The following is a 21,953-nucleotide window of genomic DNA, read 5'->3' as shown; positions in this document are numbered from 1 at the left end:
CCATGGCGTGTTCAGACCTGCAAACCTCAACCCTCTCACTAGTTGGGCCTTCCCTGCGTCCTTTCCCCCACTTGGTGTCCGTCTCTTTGCCACTGGCTTTTTTCCCCTGACCTCACACTGTCTTTTCACTCATCTTGTGTGTTCCACATCCACATGCAAAATGTGGGAAGCTCTGCCTGGGCCTTGTGGCCTTTTCCAACCTCCTCTGGCTACCGGCCATTTCCTGAACGGCACTGTGTCTACTCGTCTGTTCACACTGCCCTCTCACCCTGGGACTCCTTCCTTCTTATCTCTCTTCCACCCTTGACAGCTTGGATTTCATGTTGGAGCTCAGCTCAAAAGCTGCTTTTTGACTTCTCTTGGGCTGTACTCCCTCAGCAGTTCATTTATTTATCTTTGTCAAATGTAGTCATCTGGCCAAGTTAATTTAAGTTGCCTCAGCACAGCCCATGTGAGGGGCTAGAGTACTCTTCCCTCGTGTGGCAGGCACAAGATCCACCCCACACATTCCCAGTCCTAAGGGCTATGCCCTCTACAGAGCTACTGTTGCTGTTTTGCCTACAAAATTTTTGGGAGGGCTGAGGGTGTGGCTCAGTAACAGAGCACTAGCCTAGCATGCATAGGCCCTGGTTCAATTTCTAGCACTGCCAATACTACTACTACAACTACTACTACTACTGCTACTACTTGGGAATAATTTGCAGGATCCATCCAGCATGTGGGGCTGGATGGATTGTTGTGAGGCAAGAATAGCCTTCATGCCTAAGTAGAATCCACACACCTAAAGTCTCAGAGGGCTCACACTCTCCATGTCATGCCCAACCCTGAACTGGGACAGTCTTCCTGTGATCAAACTGCATCTTCATGGACAAGGGTCCTTGGTTGCTTCTGCCCTGGGCAGCTTCCTTCAGGCACAGGACCTGTGGTGGTGTCTGCTGATGGGAGGAGTAGATCTTGGTGCAGTGGGCTGTGCTTTGGGGAGGGACAGTTAGAAAGGAGAGAGAGCTTCCCTGGGGAATCTGGGCAGGGACACTGGAGCAGACCTTCCTAATGCCACAACCCTTTGTTGTCTTCAGCAGTATGAAGAAACCTCCTCAAGAGCAGGCCTCAATCTTTGCCTCCTTGATCAGGAGCAGATCTCACTCCAGTTACAATCTGCTTTCACAGCAGCCTCTGGGTAGCCCTGCAGGGTTCTTGCCACCTCGCATGGGTTTAGACATGATGACATCTCTATTCTGAGAGGCTCATGGTGCTGATGGGAGATTGGGTCCCTGGCACTGGGCTCTGTGCATTTTGTTGCACCCTAACCCCCTGAGGGTCCTCAGCTGGTGATGGAAAGGTAAAAGCCAAGTAGTTCTCCTTTGCCAGGTGACCCCAGACTTGAATGATTCCAGTGGGTGCCTACACAGTTCTTTCTGCTCTTTGGGGACTACTTAGAGGCCCTTTGGTTTTCTTCTGGCCTGTTCTTAGGTTCTGTGTTGCTGAATAGAGGCCAGAGTTCCAGTTCCTGGGCTGTCTTTGATTTGCTGGGTGGTCTTTTCTGATTCTCCTACTCTTTGCTGAGAAAAGAGGAGTGAGTGGTGGGTGGGTTAGACAGCAGAAGACTTGAATGTTGGAACACGTTGTTGTGAGTCTCAACGTGGTGTTGAATGAAGGAGAAAACAGGTTTCAGAATTGAGACCTACAGTGCAAGAGAATCTCTATCAAATTGGGAAAGACAAAATGATATTACATGCCTGTACTTGGTCAACACCAACTTCATTGGTCATCTGCTCTTTTTTTTTTTTTTTTAATTTTTTTTTATTTTTTGGTTTTCGGCGGACACAACATCTTTTTGTTTTTGTATGTGGTGCTGAAGATCGAACCCGGGCCGCACGCATGCCAGGCGAGCGTGCTACCGCTTGAGCCACATCCCCAGCCGGGTCATCTGCTCTTTGTGGGGTACCAATGTAGGCTTCTGGGAGGCAGCCATGGACAGTCCCTACCCTCAGGGAGCTGGTGTTCTCTAAAGGGATGCAGACTCTTGACAACAGGAAATGTTAAGATGTCGTGTGCTAGAAGAAAGCAAAAGCAGAGTGTAAACATGATGGGGAAAAATGTCTTCAGATTAGTGCTGAGAAGCAGGGAGGAAATAGGATCAGGGGAAGACTTTGTGATGTGTGATGTGTGGTTTTATTTTACACACACACTTTTTTTTTTTTTTGCAATGCTGGTGATCAAACCCAGGACCTTGCTAGGCAAGCACTCAGCCACTGAGCCACACCCTCAGTCCTCATTTGCTAGGTCTTAACAGGTCATTTATGGTGGAAAACAAGACTCCTCTGAGATCCCTCCTGACCCTGCAAGGCCACATCAGAGCAGGACCTCTGTCCTTTTTTGACAGTAGCCCAGGAATCAGGCATGCTGGACATTGGATTGGATTCTGCTTCAACCCATTGTGTTCTTCCGCTTTTCTCTAATCTGGCCACTTTTGAAGCAGTAGAGTGGTGGAATGGGTCTGGAACTGGTAATCAGGAGCTTGGCTTCAGGGCTGTCCCTCTAGAGGCTTTGAGCAGGTAGGCTTCTCTACCTCATAGGGCCCACTACTCAGTCACTTCCTTGGTTGTCAGGAAGTCCAGTCTCAGCAAGGAGATATGCCTACATGTATAGCTCCCAGAAGAACCCTGAGTCTTGGTCTTTGTAATATGAGGCCAGACCCATTGGGTTTGACCCTGAGCTGCAGGGTCCAGGACTTGGGCTTTCCTGGAAGAACAGGGTGCTACAAAAGCTGCATTCAGTACAGGGACAGGTCCCCTTTCTCATCTGAACTGGAAAGGGACTTTGGTAGTTTGCTCGTGGATTGGCGGTGGACCCCAGAGGGCTCCCAGGCCACAGCCCTTGCCACAGTTCCCTTTGCCACTGAGGAGAAAGGGGTGACCTTCCAGCTTTGCTGAAGGGATGACTTTGAAGGCCAGAGACTAGTGAGCATCTTGGCTTCCTGGGCTCCTAGGAGTTGAGAATAGCCCACTTCAGTTCAGATCAGCCTAGGCAGCAGGTGGAAGCGCCATAGGCACCAGCATTTCTGAATCTTCCCAAGGAATGAAGTGCCCACTGCAGGCTGCCTTTGACTGAGGGCAACAGCATAGGACCTCATGGAAAACATGCCTCTTGAATTAAGCCTAGAATCTGGAGGATGGGTAGCAAAGGCCCAGAAGTCTGAAACTACAATGAGGAAATGGGGTGCTGTAGTCTTTTACGAGAGGCACAAACAGGCAACTCCAACCCCCTGGTCCCACTTATAAACCCCAACCACAGCCTTGCACAGTGTCCTTGGGGGCCTATCTCAGGAGTGACACTGAGGGAGAGTGGGGCCCAAGCTTGACTATCTCTTCTGCTCTCCTGACCCAGTGCCCCACAGTGGAGGAGGGCACTCTCCATCCTTTCTTCCCAATGTTTCTTATGCCCTGACCCAGGTTCCTCCCTGAGCTGTTCCATCCCACACTGCCACTGAGCTTTGAACTTCAACCACTGGGTGATCCCAGGGGCCTGCTGCCTGTGAGAGTTGGTCAGCTGACTGGAAGCAGGATCAGCCTGCCCCAGTGACCCTCTAGATGGCTTGGCATTCCTTGCAGAGGTCTAGTGGCCTTTAGGCAGTATACAGACCCCTGGCTGGTGGCTAGTTCCATTGATTGGCATAGCTAGTTGATTATATACATTTTCCCCTCCTTGGGGACCTAGGGAAATAAATGTTGAAACAATTCTTGTTTCAGCAGTTAATCATGCACTTTTTTCCCCTGCTTGGGGACTTAGGGAAATAAATGTTGAGGCAATTCTTGATACAACAGCAGGCCCTAAAATGGTTGGAACTAGACAGATGGAGCAAGCTCAGGATTTGGAAATGGCTCCCAGGTTTGAGCCTATGCCCTGCCAGTTATTAGCTCTCTAACCCTGGGAAAATCATACTGTCTCAGTGAGCTTCAATATCTTCACTGAAAAATGGGAAGAAAAATAAAATTCGGTTCACCTCATGTGGAGCAAATGCCATACCTGCTTTCTCAGCCAGTTCTGGTGCTCTGAGCAGAAGGATGATACTGGGACCCTCTGAGAGAGTTCAAGGGCTCAGGACTCACCTTTAACAGGTGAGTTTACACATAAAACCTGTGCTGATTTTAAGTAGGGAAGTATTTTGGGAAACAGCAAGATGGATGGAAGTAGGAGTAAACACAGGTAATCAAGAAATGAATGAGTGGGAACATTAGATGGTCTTGGAAGTAAACTAAGTGGCCTCATTTTACAGATTCTGTTATCTAGACAGAAACACTGTGAGGCCAGAAGGTATTACTGAGGAAGTAGGAGTATCAAGCAGGACTGGAGCAGGCCTGCCTTCTTCAGGAATGGAAGACCTGTTTGTTCCCCCATATGATGTATGAGGGACTCACCCCTCACCAGCCATGCTGAAGTCACCCCTACTCTTCCCCACTGCCCAAGGAGACATTTTCCAAAATTATTAGGCTGTTCTGGTTCTTTTACCTTTTCTTACACATTTTATAGTCATCTTGTTAATGTGTGTGCGAGTGTGTGTGTGTGTGCGCGCGCGCTAGAATTTTTTATTAGAATTGCATTGAATCTATAGATCAAAATACCTTCCTGTTATTTTTTTTTTTTTCCTCCAAGGATAAACTGTCCTATCCCCATAAAGCAAAACCCCTAGCCAGTGGGCATGAGCCCCAGGAGGTCAGTGAGCCCAGGCCAGCCTCTGCGGGAAGGAAGGCTGTACCTCCATCCCCAGAGTAGCCCTTGCTTCTCTGGGCTAAACCTTCCCATCCCAGCCGCCTTGTGGCTAACTGTGCCTGGGCATAGATGGTTGTCTCTAAGGCACCTCCCCAGCCCCCTGCTTATTGCTTAGATAAGAAGAGGTGCCTGGAAAGCTGGCCCACAGGAAGGAGCAGTCTTCTCAGTTGATTTTGCTTTTGAACCCTCAGTCACTTCCTGATGGCAAGTCACCAAAAGGTGACTAGATGCCCTGCCTTGTGGACAGACTGTTGGGTGGGGCTGGCAGGTGGGAAGAAGGGGAGCAAGTCTTATTAAGTGCCTGAACAAGCAAGTCCTAAATCCTCAGCCCCCATCCCCAACCACCGCCTCCGTGTGACTTTAGATCCAGGTCTACACCAGGCTGGAGTACTCAGTCACCATTGGGGACATTGGTTTGCTTTGGGGTAGGTGTCCTATATTGCAAAAGAAACTAGGCCAATGGCCTTCCTTCTTCAGGGATGGAAAACCTGTTCCCCAACTTGACGTATGCATGACCATCTTGTGGAGAGCGGTCCCACCCAGCTGAGGCCCATTCCTGGCTGGTGCCCAAAACCTTTAGTCTGGCAAATGCCAGGCCTTCTTGCCTCAGTGGGTGAGGCCCCAGGGATGGTGTCCACACCAGGGTGTGTTGCAGATCCATGACATCAGCTTGATAATAACTTAGTTGCACCATTCTAGTGACCACCAGGGCAGCTCCCATCCCCACCTCCTGAGTTATCTCCGCCTAGCTCCAGGCCTCTGATGTCCTAGTCACTGGCAGTGGGATGGGTCATGGCACCTTTTTTTCACCGAAAAGCAGCACAGAGACCTGCAGTGACCTGTTCTTCCTGATCCTGTTTCTCGGGAATAGGCCCATTCTCAGGAATGTGGGAGAATGAATCAAGAAAGGACTGGTCATGGTGGCATATATACACAATGGAGTTACTCAGCCATAGAGAAGAATGAAATGTTGGTATTTGCTGGTGAATGGGTGGAAATGGAGACTAAGTGAAATAAGCCAGACTCAGAAAGCCAAAGGTCAGATTTTTTCATTGATATGTGGAAGTTAGTCCAAAATAAGGAGAAAAAAAAGAGAGAAAAAAAGGGAAAAGTAGGGGTGGGGGTGGCCATCAATAAAGAAGGAAGACTGGTGGGCTGGATGAAGGTGACCGAGGGGAATGGAGAAAAGACAGGATATGGGAAGAACAGAGGAATCTAACCTAACTTTTCTGTGTATTTACATGAATATACCACAGTGAATCTTACTATTGTATATATCCACAGGACACTAATCAAAAAGAAGAAAAAAATCTAAAAGCAGAAAGATAGTAGAGTAGAGGGAAGGGAACAGGGAGAGGAAAAAAAGGACTGGTTTAGGGAAGAAGGTGAGGCCAGCTCACGGTGTGACCAGCACCCTGTGCATCTCTTCTGAGGAGGAGGAGGAAGAGGGGAGCACAGGTGGGTTCCTTCTGCATGAAAAAGTCATGATATCTCATGTGTCATGGCATTCAATGTCCAAAGCCATCTCCTGAACTCTTCATGCCTCTGGATATAGTCTACGTTTATAGGTGAGGACACCATAGTTCAGGCAGATGAAATCAATGGAAAGAGAGTAGAGCTGGTACTGGCCCCTCCCTGATTCCTATCTGCTGGACAGCCAGGGTGGGAACAGTGAGCTCATCTGGCCTCCTGTTTCACACAGGGAGAAGAGCTGTTCCTGCCTGTGAGCTCCCTCGCCAGGCATGGTTCTGCTCTACCTTCTTTACCCTTAGTGCTACCCCCACATGGAGTGGTGCCATGGCCTCTGTCCTCCATGTCCTCTTGGCCAGGCTCAGGAATGCCAGGTAGCTATGAAGAAAAGAGGAGTGTGTCCAGCAGGCGACAGCAGGGCTGGCAGTTTGCAAGCCAAAGCAGCCTGGCATTGAGCACCATGCTCTTCTCCTAGTGTTTTGTGGGGTAGGTGGGCCTCTCCCTGTACCTCCCTCCTTCTGGGCTTGGAATGGCCAGTGTTGCCAGCCCAGCTCTCAACTGTGAACCCTTTGGGATTCACCTCATAAACCTTTTTCTTTTTAAATTTAAATTGATGTTTTATATATATACACGCACACACACATAATGTTTGGGGAAAGGGAGCGGTAACTGGGGGGGTTAACCACTGAGCCACATTTTCAGCCCTTTTAGTTAATTAGTTAATTGTTGTTATAGATGGACAGAATGCCTTTATTTTATTTATTTTTAGGTGGTGCTGAGGATCAAACCCAGTACCTCACATGTGCTAGGCAAGTGCTCTACCCGTGAGCCACAACCCTCCTACCCTCTATACTCCTACCCTCTTTTCAAAACCCTCTGAAGAGGGTTTTGCCATGGGGTGCCAAGGAACCTCTGTCCATCCCCTTGGGCTGTGATGAGAGTTTACTGCACACAGTCAGTTCCTGTGCTTCAGTTAACCTCTTTCCTCTCTGCACAATCAGCCCGATGTGGGCTGCAGCTTTTGTTGCCCTATACCTGTCCTCTGTCATGAGTGGGGCTAGAGTAGCCTTACTGGGGGACAACTGGAAGACAGTCTCCTCTGCCCACGAGTGGGGAAGCCAGTGGACTGCTTAAATGTTTCATTGACTATTAAGCCAACCATTTAACATTGTGTGAAAGGAATGTGTTAAGCAACTGCCAAGCATAAACGTTCCTCTGTGACCTTTTTCTTCCCAGCATCTCTGTTCTCTCCTGATCTTATATTTTTTCAGTCCTCACAGCCAGACATGGTTGCATTATCCTGAGCCTGTCACCCCCTCTGGAAGGGTTGCAGGTAACCTGCTCTCCCGTCCTTGCCTGAAGAACATCCGGAGGGGTCTCCCTAAGACTGTTGCTCCTTAATGCTGCCTGAAGCATTTGCTTATAGAAAGTTTTGATCTGCTTTTTCCTGTTTTGTTGCAGTTTAATGGAGTAATCTCCCCAGAGCAGGATTACTGGGTCAAGGGGTTTGAACAGTTTAAGAGTCTTAAAAGAAACAGCCAGATCACTGCCTAGAGCAGTCTGCATGCCATTTGAGATGGTCACCTTTCCCCTGGTTTTTGTGGTTCTCTAGAGTCAGGCCATTGGCAGTAACCAGCAAGGTTTGGGGGCAGTTTTGTTTTGTTTTGTTTTGGTGGTGCTGAGAATTGAATCCAGGGCCTTGTGCATGTGAGGCAAGCATTCTACCAACTGAGCTATATCCCCAGCCTGAGGCTTTGTTATTTATTTACATTGGGGATGTGTTTCTGTTTCCTAGAAGCTCCTATGTCTTTGAACATTAAAAAGCCTTCTATGGTCAGAGTCACTGATCTCTCTGGCCAGTACTTGGCCTCTAGAACCCTACAGTCTCATCCTTGGCCTCACCTTCCCTGGGGTTTGTTACTTTGTTTTCTCTCCTCTTTCTCCTCTCTCCTGGGCTCAAGTGATCTTCCTACCTCAGTCTCACAAATAACTGGGATTGCACCACAGTGCTCAGAAAAACAAAGGATTATTCTGAACAAGCAACAGAAAATGCACATAAAAAAGAAATGGTGACAGTGATTATCTCTAAAAGTGATTTTTACTTGATTTCCTGTAAATTTCCAGAGTTTCTAATGTAATCAGGATTCTAACCAACCAAGTGGACAAAAGAAAACACTTCTTCATAAGGTCCTGATCCTACAGACTACTCACTTGGCCAGAGTGCCCCAGGTCACTGCTGGAACCAGTTCTATCTGCTACATATTTCAGTGCCCTTTGGGGTCCAAGGGCCAGCCCCTCCCCAACATCCTCACCAGCCCTCTCCCGTGCACCCTGAGCTTCCTGCTGTCTCCTGTACCCACAGTGGCCCATACATAGACCATGGCAGGGGAGGTAAGTGTGCAGTGACCTCAAGATTTGTGGGGAGAGAAGAGAGGCTAATGCCCAGTAGTAAAGACGGGAAGCATGAATGAGTGAAGTGGGCCAGACCCCAATGAGCCTGTTTGACAGTTATGAGGTTGGGTCAGATACAAAATTTCGAAGCTTCCTTCACTTCAGTAGTCTAGAATTCTACTTCTGGATTTTATAGTTTACAGAGAACATCACCTTTCTCCAGCGACTTCCCTTCAGGGGCACATAGAAAGAGTTGATTGCCCCTGAACCTTCCTGGCCAGCCCACATGTGGGGCCTCTGCAGCTGACCTTGAGGAAGACATCTTAGTGGTCACCATGCCTGCTCAGCACAGGACACCTAGGGAGGAAGCAGAGTTGAGGAAGTGGTTTCCTCCTTTTACAAAGAGACTCAGTAGAGCCACACACACTTGTAATCCCAGCAACTCTGGAGGCTGAGGCAGAGGGATTGCAGCTTAAAGGTTAGCCTCAGCAATTTAGCAAGGCCCTATCTCAAAATAAAAAATAAAAAGGGCTGAGGATATAACTCAGTGATCAAACATCCCTGGGTTCAATCTCTAGTACCAAGAGGAGGGCGGGGGGAAGAGACTCAGTAGAATAAGAACTTGGACATTGTCCTATTGCTTTACCATAAAGACGTGTATGTCACTCACGAGTGGTTACTCCATCCCATACACATTCCTGTCCTCTGCGTCTGCAGGGCACACTTCTTGTGTCCTGCTGTCTTCCTACGTCATTAAGAAGCTCTGTGAGCCCTACACTACCAGTAAAGCTCTTCCTCAAGTCTCCCCTGAATTCTTTTGTTCAGCCTCAGGCTGGCCTGTGCTGGGTGCTGGAGTTGGGTCTCAGTAACTTGTAGGGCAGAGCCTGAAAGATGGACACATAGCCACCCAAGGGAGAGAGCAGGAGTCTCAGGGTGCACAGGAGAGGGCTGGTGAGGATGTTGGGGAGGGGCTGTACACAGTGCTGCAAGCTGGCCCTTGGACCCCAAAGGGCACTGAAATATGTAGCAGATAGAATTGGTTCCAGCAGTGACCTGGGGCACTCTGGCCAAGTGAGTAGTCTGTAAGATCAGGACCTTGTGAAGAAGTGTTTTCTTTTGTCCACTTGGTTGGTCGGAATCCTGATTACATTAGAAACTCTGGAAATTTGCAGAAAATCAAGTAAAAATCACCTTTTGAGATAATCACTGTCAGCATTTTGTTTTCCTGTGCATTTTCTGTTACTTGTTCAGAATAATTCTTTGTGTTGCTGGGTGCTATGGTGTAATCCTAGTTATTTGTGAGACTGAGACAGGAGGATCACTTGAGCCCAGCAGTTTGAGGCAAACCTGGACAAAACAGCAAAACCCATCTCAAAACAAAACAAAAAACTACCATCCTTTGCAAACGTTATTTTTAGTGGTTTTATAATGCTCCATCTAATGGCTACAGCTATTTGAGCACATCTTTATACATTTTATTTTATTTTAGAGTATGTGAGGCATTCATGTAGTTGAGAATTCAAAAGGTATTAAAATTCTTCCTCCACTCCCAACTTCCCAGTTGGGTGACCATCTTTAGGGCCAGATTCTTGGATTCTTCTATAGATCAGCTGTACAGGAATATGCAAACCCTCCTCCACGGCTTGTTTGTACACAGGATAGCATGTTCCTCGCCTGGCTTTTCTCAATCTATAATATCATCCTAGCGTTCACTCCACATAAGTTCATAAAGATTAGCCCAGTGCGGTGCACTCCTCTAAACCCAGCAACTTGGGAGGCTGAGGCTGGAGTATCACAAGTTTGAAGCCAGTCTCAGCAGCTTGGTGAGACCCTGTGTCAAAAATAAAAGGGGCTGGAGATTTGGTTCGTTGGTTAAGTGTCCCTGGGTTTAATCCTCAGTACAAAAAAAAAAAAAAAAAAAAGGTTATAAAGCATAAAGTTGTCCCTTTGGCTATATGGCATTCTTTTGTTGGCATATAGCCAGAGTTTGCAAGGTATGTTGTTCTTCTATTAGTAAAGAGTTAACTTCAGGAGGAGGCTGTGGTGTCTATGTCCTCCAAAGCACCTAGCACAGGACCCAGGTTTGCTCTGTAGCCTTGGAACAGGGTAGGGGCTCTCTTCTGGCCTAGCTCTCTCCCACACTTTGCCTTCAGCTCCTTGAGAGCTGGGACTCTGGGGATCATCCCACATTTCCTGTGACACTTTGCCTACTCATTGCCTCAGGCATAGGAAGGGCCCTTGGTATTGGATTGTTTTCTCTTCCCCTGGCTTCAGTCCAGGTTTGCTCCGCACCCAGCTCTGAACAGAAAGGGCTGCAGAGATGAGTAAGATAAGCCAGGCTCCTGACTGGCCCAGTTTCCAGGTCTCATTAGTAACTGACACCAAGTTTGTGGGGATCACATAGATTGGGATGGCAGGTAGGGAGAAAGGAAGAAGGAGGATTTTCTTTGGCTGGACCTCAACTGTTGGTGAGGTGTCCATCTGCTCAGTTAACCCTGCTACATGAGGGGTTTTGAGGGGCCTTGGCAGATTATGCCTGTGTGTGCTGGGTGGCTTATTCAATGATATACACAAAGGTTTTTGTCTGTGGGCTGACCCATCCTGGGATGTGGGTCTGCCGTGTCCCTTTAGGTCTGAGAAGGGCCTTCTGGGGGCAGTAGTGTGGGTTTGGGAAGGTAATACCCCTAGGAGATAAGACCTCTGACACTGCTCTGTCACCCCCACATAACCTCTTGAGAGACAAATAGCCTTGTTTTCCATATGGGTGTCAGTGATCCTGCCCATGTCTCTAAAGCATTCGAAGCCAGGATTTGAACCCTGGAAATCCTGTTGCAAATGCAGGTCTTCGGGACCCCCTCCCCCAACAGCCTCATTCTGAAGTGGAGATAGCAGAACCAGTATTTGACTCCAGTAGCCCACAGAAGAGTGACTTCCAGATGCCAGTGACTGCTGAGTGGGTGTGGGCAGCCACCTGGTCTGGCTGGCACCATGAGCTCATACCCTGCCCTGTCTCTAAGAGCAGTGGCAGTTCCAGCCCCTGTGAAGGGGAGCCCCCGGCCCCCAGCCAACAGCACCCTGGGCCTGCTCTGTATGAACCACTGTCTCGCTGTTTGTTTCTTGACTTTCCTTTTTTTTAATCTCAGTTCTGGTCTTTTTAGTTTTAAATTTTTAGTCATTCCATTTCCTTTCTCTGTTAATTTGCTATGTTCTCTTTTACCTTTCTTTTAATAATTAACATAGGGATGACAATATACATTCTTAATGTGTCACAGCCTGAAAAGTAATAGTACTTTTACCATTTTCCATATAGTGCTGGGCCTCAGAATACTTAGACACTGTTTGCTGTTCTTTCTGCCTTTTGTGCTATTGTTTCTATATGTTAAACCCTGCAAGTTTTTATTATGATTTTATACAGTCAGTATCCATTTAGATTTACCTACATAATTCCCCTCTCCGATGTTTTTCATTTCTTCCTGTAGGTCCTGCTTTTACCTAAGCTTAATTCTTTCAGCCCAGAGTATCCCTTAGTATTTCTGGACTAACAGATCCTCTGATAGTCGACTAATACTTGTAACTTTTCTAGAGAAGTCTTTCTCTTGAATGCTTTTTAACTAGTTTTAGAATTCTGTCATGGCATTTTCTTTCCAGACTTCTAGATGTAGATCCATTGTCTTAAGGTTTCCATACTTTAGGTTCAGAAGTCAGCTGTCAGTTTAATTTTGTCTTTGGACTTTGGGTATCTTTGTTTCTCTTTCTTGGTTTTTAGTAGTTTAGCAGTGATTTGCCTCCGAATGCTTTTTCTTTGGGGTACATGGTTTTCTTTATGGTTTGGTGATTAATTCTTTCATTAATCCTACACGATTTTTTCATTAATTCCGTAAACTTCTCAGTCATATCTCTGAACGTTACTTCTGGTGCTCTAGAAATGTGTAGATCTTTTGTCATATTTCATATATCTTGTGTTTTTTCTCTATTTTCCAACTTTATTCCTCTGTGCCTCAGTCCGGATATTTTCTGGCATATCTTGAAGTTCTCTATTCTTTGTTTAGTTGTATCCAAACTGCTATTAAGCCCATTTTTTTTTTTAATATTTATTTTTAGTTTTCGGCGGACACAACATCTTTGTTTGTATGTGGTGTGGTGCTGAGGATCTAACCCGGGCCTCACACATGCCAGGCGAGCGCTCTACCGCTTGAGCCACATCCCCAGCCCAAGCCCGTTTTTTAATTCAAATTTTTTGTTACAGTTCTCAGTTGTAGAATTTTCATTTGATTAATTTTTAGTTTCCAGAGGGTTTTTTTTCCCCCCATAGATTTCATTAAATCATGGATATTGTGTACAGAAAAGTCTAGGAATAATTTTAGGTTCTGGGTAATTTACTTTCCTCCAGAGAGGATGTTTTCTACCTTCTGACAGGGGGAGGTACCCTGCCCCCCTTTTAGGATCAATGGAGAAACATCCTCTCACCACACCAACCCTGTCTGCCAAAGGGCAGGTGGTCACCAACTGTGTGGCACACAGCTATTTCAGCCTTTGAGAAGGATGGTCTGTTTCAGTTTCACCCTGCTCTTAGGAAGGGGTGGATGTGTCTGGGTTCCTTGGCTACCCTAAAAGCATTTTTTTCTCTTCATCCCCATGAGATTGCAGGAAACTCAGTCTTTCATTCACTGCTTATAAATTGACAGATGGTTCAAGGGGAAAGAGGTGTGGACATCAGGCCCATGTTGCTGCACTTCCCTTATCTCTGGGTTTGCAGCCCTTGAAATTTTTGTTGTCTTGGTGCTTCTCCAAGGCTAATAAGCAGATGTTTCCAATATATCTGTTGTAAGATCTGTTGAATTACTATGGAAGGGTTTAAATCTTGGGCCTGTTTTAGAAAGACCAGATCGCTGAGCAGAACCCAGTGCTTCTTTCCCAGAGATTTCTGCCCTTTGGCAGGAGGGCAGGGACAGTTAATTGGACTTTACGAATGGAAGACTCTTGATTGCCTCTCAAAGAATGAGTCAGGAGACGTCTTGAACCCAGCTTGATCGAGCTGATCGTACCCAGTATAGCCTCCATTTGACAGATGTGGCAACTGAGGCCCAGGATGGGGCTGTCCCACAGAGATGGGGATGCAGGTGTCCTTGACAACTTAACCAATACTCAGCTCTAGGGGCGGAGGCGGGTGTTGAGCAACAGGCTGCCTCTCCTGCTCTGGCCTCCATGTTTGTGCTGCTGGGTCCTCCCTCCCCACTTCCAGCTAATCTTCTGAAGCCATGGGCAGCAGAGTGGGGCTAGAGACCTGGGTACTTATCACTGCTGGACTTTTCTGCTACTGATTTCCCACAGAACCTAGGAACCAGTTTTTTCTTTCTTTCTTTTTTTTTTTTTTTTCTTAGTAATCCCTGCAGTTTTCTTCCCACACCCAGTTTCTCTTCCTCTTTTCTCTCCACCCTGTTTTGGACAAAAGTCATTGCACCAAATCATGCCCCACTTTCTCAGCGTGTGTCTCAGTGACCTGATGTTTACCCCTAGGCCTGAGGCAGGGTGGGGCATCCCTGCTCCTTGGAAGAAGCAGACATTAGGAGTATTATGTGGGGGGGATTTTGTCCATACAGGGCCATTGTCTCCTCTCACTCTCTGCACAGAGGTTCAGTGCAGCCCCAGGCCCTGAGCCCCTTGGACCACTGGCAGGAGCATGTAGAGATCCAAGTTCAGAGTATTGTCACTTGCTTGCTAGTGTGGTTGTGTGGCCTTAGCCATCAGCTACCTCGCCTCCGGCTTTGGAAAAGTTTGCCTTCCCTCCCGGGGTTGAGAGAGGCACCTTTGCCTGGCCCAGACAGAAGGCTTATAGGGGATGAACTATGGGAGGCCTCCTTTGAGAAATGGTTTCCTTCCCAGGACCTTCTGAAGGGCCAGTGGTCAAGGACCTAAAAGAGTTAAAGAGGGTGGGGTGCTACTTCTGCACCTCCCAGGAACTAGAGGTATGTCCAGGTTTTTTCTTGCTTTATGAATCCCAGCAGCCCCAGGAACACTTAGCTTACTGTCCTGCAGAATAATCAAGGGCCCCCCTTCAGTCTGTGCATGTGTGTTTGGGGTTTGATGAGCCACAGAGCCAGAGAGGCCCCCAGTGAACTCCTGGAACAACCCACCCTCTTTGAGGAGACTGAGACGAGGACAAAAAATGACAGTGCTGGCCGCAACTCCCTCTGTGATTCTGGCCTAGGGCGTCCTCCTCCTCACAAGACTTGTGGCCTGTCCTGGGAGCATTCTGAAGACTGGTGCAGCTCAGGTCTCAGGACTGTCCAGGCAGATTGTGGCTTGCCCAGCGTTGCATGTGTTCACGCCTGTTCCCACAGTCTTCACAGGCCATTCCCCACATTGTAGAGGGAGGGGTCAGCCTCTTGTGTATTTTGTGCCTTGGCCCTGTCCACCATAGCCTCAGGCCTAGATGTCACCTCCTCCTCCTACACATTCACACTCCTCTGGAAATGTGGCTTGCACTTGTCACTCTACCTCACTGCCATGTGCCTTTGGCCCAGCGCACCCAGACCCTGTCTACTAATGATTGAAGGACTATGTGACCTTGGCCCAGGACACAAAGGCTCTGAAGAGGGGGCCAGGCTTGGGGGTACTACTCTTTTAGGAGTAACTTAGCTCCAGAGCTCTGGCTGGAAGTCATGCTTAGCCTTGGTCTCAAGGTCTCATAGTGCTATCTCTGTTATGTGATCTCATGATAGTAATAGTGATAGTCTCTGCTTCTCGGTTCCCTTAACTATCAAATGAGATAATCCAAGAGACAAAGCCAGTGACTGCTCATCAACATCCTGGCCCAGCTCTGGAGAACACTCCTCCTACAGGCAGGCAGGACCTTTGCAGAGCAGCCAGTCCAGCTGCTGAGTGGCACATGAGGGGCTGAGGGACCTACCCCAATGATGCTTCAATCCTGATTTCCCTCTTCACCTGGCCATCTCTAGGGATCATAGGAAATCCAAGAAGTAGACAGCCTGCATGGGTCTGTCACATTTTGACTTACAAGTCGTGCAAGGTCAGTGAGGCTGTCTCACACGTGTGTCTTAGCTGCTTTTTCTCTCTGCTCTTGTAGGGAGCTCAGGCTGCGGAATTATGTCCCAGAGGATGAGGACCTGAAGAGGAGGAGGGTGCCCCAGGCCAAACCAGTGGCAGGTAAGTGAGCATCCTCTCTCCAGCTCTGCACTGTGACACTGTCCTTAGCAAGTGTTGTTGCCCTCCTTTAAAGGATAAGGCAGTGCCAGGCAGGAGTTGGGCCTCCAGAGTCCTCTGTTGCCTGCTAAGGAACTATGGGAGGGCCCAGAGGGTTGCAGACTCTTGGGACTCCTGGGATGAGAAGTAGAAGTGGCCCTGGGTGCTTAGATATAGCAGGCAGGTGATGAGTCCTATGAGCCCTGAGGAGGGGCCGACCGTCAGGCATCCTAGCAGCGGGCCAGCAACTCAGAGGATGGGAACAGCCCAGCACAGCAACCAGGAGCTTCTGGCCGTCCACATGCACATGCCACAGAGTGCCAGTCCTGCCTTGGAGTCAGATTTTATTCTTTATTTTTGTTATCAACTTTTAATTGTACAAGTAATGAATTAATAGATATAGTTATAAAAAGGTCAAGTATTTCCCATTCATTCACTCCAAGTCTGCTTCCCTCCCTATCTCCCTGAGCTCTAGACTCTTCCCAGGAGATTTGCTCCATGATTTGGGGCCCCACATGTTGGGGCAGTGGCAGGGTCAGGGCAGGGAGCCAAAAGGCAGAACAGAAGAAAGCACAAGGAACTGACCCCATGCCTCAGGATCAGGAGGCCACTTCAGACTCCCATCGGTGGCTGGAGGATGGTGAGGCAGAAGAGCAGAGAGGCCATATATGGGGCTTCTGATGATGGGGCTGGAGGCAGCCCTCAGAGCCCATTGTTGTTAGTATGCTGACTTCTGTTCCCAGAGGGGACCATCCAGGGCCTACTTTGCTAGCAGCAGCTTGGTGGAGCCAGGGGTGTTTGTCAACACACACATGAGACGAAATGGGAAGAAAAGCCACCCATGGCTCTGGCCAGGCCAAGATCCAGAGTCCAGGAGCCCTAGGGTTATGCAGAAAGCAGGACCCTTCACAAAACCATACTTTTCTACATATCCAGTCAGTCTGCCCACTCACAGTGGAGAGACTGAAGTCAAGATTAGCTTCCTGATTGGAGATCTAGACGCTGATAATTCTAGCCAGCAGCCTCCTGCCTGCCCTTTCTCACCCCATGGTGATTGGCCTCATCCTGGCAAGTCCAGGCCACCCCTCCAGAGTTGCCTTTACAGGGGCTTTACCTCTGGAGTGTTGGGGGCTCAGGGGAGAGGAGGGAGCAAGAAGCCTTTGTCTCCTCCAATGCATCCAGGCATCATGCTTGGTGACAGTGCCACTCCAACAGTCTCATCTTGTTGTCTTGCACCCTCTAGTGGAAGAGAAGGTGAAGGAGCAGCTGGAGGCTGCCAAGCCAGAGCCCGTCATTGAAGAAGTGGTGGGTGCCTGAAACCTCATTGCTCCTGTGTCCCACTTTCCTTCCATCTGTCCCCCTTCTTCCTCTTCATTTCTTTTTTCCCTTTCCACAACCCAACTCTCCTTGTCCCCACTACTTCCTCCTTTCCTTTTTTCCATTTCTCTAACTCTAGACCCCATCTTCCCTCTCCCCCTGGGATTGCGTGAGCCTCCAACCCTGATGAGTGTCTCCTCCCTCCCCAGGACCTGGCCAATCTGGCACCCCGGAAGCCTGACTGGTGAGTGTTGTTCATACAGCCTGGTACAGACCCACTGTGGGACCTTGGTGCCAGGCCTTGTCCTTGGGCTGAGCCCTGCCTACCCTCCCAGCAGGGGGCAGACAGTGCAGACACAACCACACAAGATAATTATTGGGAAATAAGTACTGAGAAGTAAGAATGATGGGAAAGATCATTAAATTAAAGAGGGTCTTAGGTAGGGGAGCAGAAGTCCCCTCAGGAAGCTGTTTTGAATGGGTAAGAGCCCACCCTGCTCCAAAAGGTGCCATTTGAGCAAGGCCAATCTTCCCATTCAGGAGACTACCGGGTAGAGGGGATAGAAAGAAGAGCAGACACAGGTGTCTTATCCCTGTTTCCCTCTGGCCCTACTTTCCTCATTTGTGAAATGGGATGCTCATCATTCAAGCCTCCCAGCCACTTCAGCCATCTCACCCAGCTGAGAAAGAGGGTGAGGGAGGGTGCTATGAGCCAAGAGGTTTGTGTCCCACTTTGCCGTGGGTCAGAGGTAGGACTGTACCCTCACCTGCAGTTCTGAGCAGCTTGGTTCTGTATCAAGTACTGCATCATCTGTGGGAATTTGGAGATTTTAATTTGATCAAACAAAAGCCTAAGGGCTGTGTCCTAGGAAACCCAGAGTACAAGAGAGCAGGCTGAGTTCGGGTTACAAGTCGGTCACCTGCGGCTGGGGGAGGAGCAGGGCCCACAGCAGCCAGAGCAAGTCATTTCTTGATGGCAACCACAGGATCTAGAGGATCCCTAAGGAAACATCCACCCTTGGCTCCATCCCGTGTCACTAGTCCCCCCATGTCAGTGGGACAGAGAATGATGAGTAAATGAGTTTCAGAGGCACAGGGAGGAATAGAAGGGAACATCTTGGTCTGCTCTCCAGGGAAGTCCCCTCAGGCAACTGAGTGTGATTCCTTATGCCAGAAAGCTGCAGGAGGGGTGAGGACCCAGAGCCACACCAGCCTGTCATCAGTCTCCCCGCTTTCTCACCTCCTGCTCCAGGGACCTCAAGAGAGACGTGGCCAAGAAGCTGGAAAAGCTTGAAAAACGTACCCAGAGGGCCATCGCCGAGCTGATCCGTAAGTGCAGCCCTGGCAGGCCGGGTCCTACCCTCTGGGTGGCAGCCCAAGCACAGGAACCTTTACCACTGCCTATCTTCCCTTCCTCCAGGTGAGAGGCTGAAAGGCCAGGAGGACAACCTGGCTTCTGCAGTGGATGCCACCACTGAACAAGAGGCCTGTGATTCTGACTGAGGTGTGCCTCGTACCCCATCTGCCCACCAGGTGCCCTGTAGGTGGATGCTCTTGGGCAGGGGTGGGGGCTGGGTTACCATCACATCCAGGTCTTCTTCAGAACTGATCAGCCCCATCGAGTCCAAACCTCTGTGGGATGTCGCCAGCTCCTTGTCTCCTGAGGGTTCCTACCGCTGGAATAGGACAGAGCCAGCAACTGCTGTGGGACGTGCCTATGTTTGTACATATGTATGTATTCCAAACTTTTCGAAAATGTCTGTAAATAGAGACAAGTAAACCCCTCTGTATGGTAGAAACCTGTCAAATGTTTCTTGGGTCCTGTGGTACTGTGGGTTTGGGCTCTAATACATGGTGGCCTCAGAGGTGGCACTTGATATGAATTACCCCTGTGTCCAGTCCAGCTGGGCTTATGGAGAGGGCTACGTGAGAAAGACCTGGGGTTGACCTTGTGGGTCCAAGGCCAGGCCCAGGCTATGGTCAGTGGTGTCTTCTTAAAACCCCTGGATGACAGAGACAGGGTCTGAGAGTTCTCCTAAGACTTCCCACAGGTCGAGGCCTTGCAATAGTTTGCAGTATGGCTGGAGAGGCTCCCTCCCTAATTCTCTATAGGTCCCTTCAAAGTGTGAGAAAGAGAAGGTTGAGATTGAGCCCTATAAATTTCCATGCAGGGCCACTCCATGTTTAAGGCCCGGCACTAATTTCCCTTACTTTCCCTAGTCCGCAGCAGCTTTTCTCCCTGTTCTAACAAAGCTAAACCGTGGCTCCCTAGGACAGGGCCCTATATGAGTGAGAAGGTCCATTCTTCTAGGGACTGTGATGTGGTAGGCTAGGTTCAGGTGTGATCTTGGGCCCTGAGGTCTTAGCTTGAGGGCTGTTGCCACTGCTGGGAGCTCTTAGTTAGAACTGCCTGGCCGCATCAGCTCGGACTCCAGGTACCAGTGGCCAACTGAAACTACCTCGCCTCTAGGGTTGTTACACCCTTGAGTTTCTTTAGAGCTTCCCCTTGAGCCTCCTGCTCCTGCTCTAAATCATCCAGTGTGGCTTCTTCTCTTTATGCTGCATTCCAGAAACACAGTGGCCCAGCTCTGGCAGACAGTGCTGAGGACTTGGGTCATGGAGGTAGGGTGTGTGTGTGTAAACACACAGACCAGCACACCCATACAGTAAGTAAAATCCTTTAAATTAAAATTGTGCTTCTACTCCCAGAAGGTAATTCCTGTATAGAAGAAAATAAAAATGTGCAGCTATGAGCAAGGGCTGAAGGGGTAGGTGGCCAGTTCCTTCACTGAGCAATGAGACAAGACCAAAGCCAGGACTCTGATTCCCACAAGTTACAGGGATGAAACATGCCCTTAGTTGTCAGGATTGGATCTGGCCTTTCTTTCCTAGGAATAAGGGTGACAAGACTCCCCACACCTCCTGGGATTGCATTTGGAAACAGGATGCTTGTCTATGGCAGTGGAAGGACTCAGACACCTGGTGGCTGGGAACTGAGCTCCCATTCAGCACCAGTTCTGAAATTGGAGTTGGGTCATTCCACAACATAAGAACCCAGAGAGCTGATGAACAGGATGCTTCTGAGTTTTTGACTCTAGGTGCCCTGACAGAAAAACTACCCTTATATAAGAAAAGAAAAACAAAACCTGCCATGCATGACAAACATTCAACAAAAATAGCCAGGCTTGGTAGCACACCTGTAATCCCAGCAGCTTGGGAGGCTGAAACAGGAGGATCACAAATTCAAGGCCAGCCTCAGCTACTTTGTGAGAAAATAAAAAATGAAAAGTGAAGGGGATACTCAGTGGTAGAGAGAGTGTCCCTGGTTTTAATCTCCATTACTGAAGAAAAAAATTTTAAAAGAAAGAAAGTAAAAGACAAAACACATGAGACAATGCAGTGCCTTAAAGAATAGCCAACAACCCCAAAAGTAGGAGGATTTATATCCCAGGAAATGGATAAAAGTTATATCCTAAAAGCATTTGCTGTATCAACAGAGAGATAAAGGAGGACCCTAGTAAGTCAAGAACAGGCATTAAATGTAACTGACTAGAAATCTTGGAAATGAAGAAAGTGGTTATTAAAATAAGAATCCAGGCTAGGTGTGGTGGCATGTGCCTGTGATCTATGCTACTTGGTGGACTGAAGCAGGAGGATCACAAGTTGGAGGCTAGTCTGGGGGACCTTGTCTCAAAATAAAAAATAAGAAGGTCTGGGGATGTAGCTCCCTGGTAGAGCACCCCTCAGTTTAATATCCATTATTACAAAAATTAATAATAAAGTGAACTTGCTAGGAGAACTACATTGTAACTTGTAGTCAAAAAAGCGATTAATAAATTGGAAGGTAAAGCTAAGGAGATAGATTGAAAGTAACAATGGGAAGTAAAGAGGTAACCTGGAGAGAGATTGAGAGCCTTGCTATACTGATGGATGTTTTGTAGCCGACAGGTTTCAGGAAAAGAAAATCAGAAAAAGAAGGTAGTTGAAGGAGCAGTGGCCAACCACATCTGCTTCTAGTATCATGGATTTGGAGTTTTCCAGAATGCAGCCCAGCAAGATAAAAAGATCAGTAATATGAAACAAGAGGCTGAGAGACATGGAGAATAGAGTGAGAAGATCCAGCATAACATGGGATTGGAGTTCAGGGAGAAGAAACTCACAAAAGTGGGGCAGAGACAAAATTGGAAACAATAAGTGAGAACTTTCTAGAGCCTTTGAAAATTACTAATCCACAGATTCCAGAAGACCAACAAATCTCAAGCAGGATAATAAAAAGAAACAAAACTATATTCACATGTTCTTGATTTGAACGGTGATTAATCAGGTATTTTTACTTTATGAATATTCATTGTGTTTACTTTATATTTATTCTAACTCAGCAAGTTTACTTAAAATTTTTTTGTACCTGTATTAATCATCAATTGCTACATACAGATTACTGCAAAATTCAGTGTCTTAAAATAAATATTTACTCCCACAGTAGTGGCCTTGCTGAGCAGTTCTAGCTTGGGGTCTCTTATGTGGTCTCAGTTGTCTGAACGCTTGACTGGTGCTAGAGATTGTGCTTCCCTAGCAGCTCACTCACATGGCTTTGGACTGGTGGCCTCGATTTCCTGCCACATGGGCCTCTCCAGAGAGTTTGCTGAGTGTTCTTATGACACCACAGCTGACTTTCCCAGAGTGGAGATCAAGGGAGAAAACAGAAGGGAGCTTTGGAGCCTCACTATGACCCATATTGTAAGTGAATTCTGCTACACCCTATTTATTAGAAGTAAGTCACTATGTCCAGCCCATACTTGAAG

The 21,953-nt window shown here is 48.0% G+C and overlaps 1 protein-coding gene across 3 annotated transcripts in view; it reads left to right on the top strand.

Annotated features, from left to right (window-relative positions):
* Ccdc12 (coiled-coil domain containing 12) overlaps positions 1-18,950 on the top strand; it is a 48,692-nt gene extending 29,742 nt beyond the window's left edge. For all 3 annotated transcript variants that reach the window (XM_076844740.2, XM_076844751.1, XM_076844760.1), the window contains 5 exons: positions 15,719-15,798; positions 17,078-17,139; positions 17,361-17,395; positions 18,404-18,480; positions 18,572-18,950. In XM_076844740.2, coding sequence (XP_076700855.1) covers positions 15,719-15,798; positions 17,078-17,139; positions 17,361-17,395; positions 18,404-18,480; positions 18,572-18,654 — 337 coding nt within the window. In that variant the 3' untranslated portion in view covers positions 18,655-18,950. The remainder of the gene's footprint in view (positions 1-15,718; positions 15,799-17,077; positions 17,140-17,360; positions 17,396-18,403; positions 18,481-18,571) is intronic.
* Positions 18,951-21,953: the final 3,003 nt, after the last annotated feature.

The sequence above is a fragment of the Callospermophilus lateralis genome, chromosome 1 (genome assembly GCF_048772815.1).
Source record: "Callospermophilus lateralis isolate mCalLat2 chromosome 1, mCalLat2.hap1, whole genome shotgun sequence".
In the NCBI taxonomy this organism is placed as follows: domain Eukaryota; kingdom Metazoa; phylum Chordata; class Mammalia; order Rodentia; family Sciuridae; genus Callospermophilus; species Callospermophilus lateralis.
Note: the sequence above shows the minus strand (reverse complement) of the source record. Positions and strands in the feature narration are given on the sequence as shown.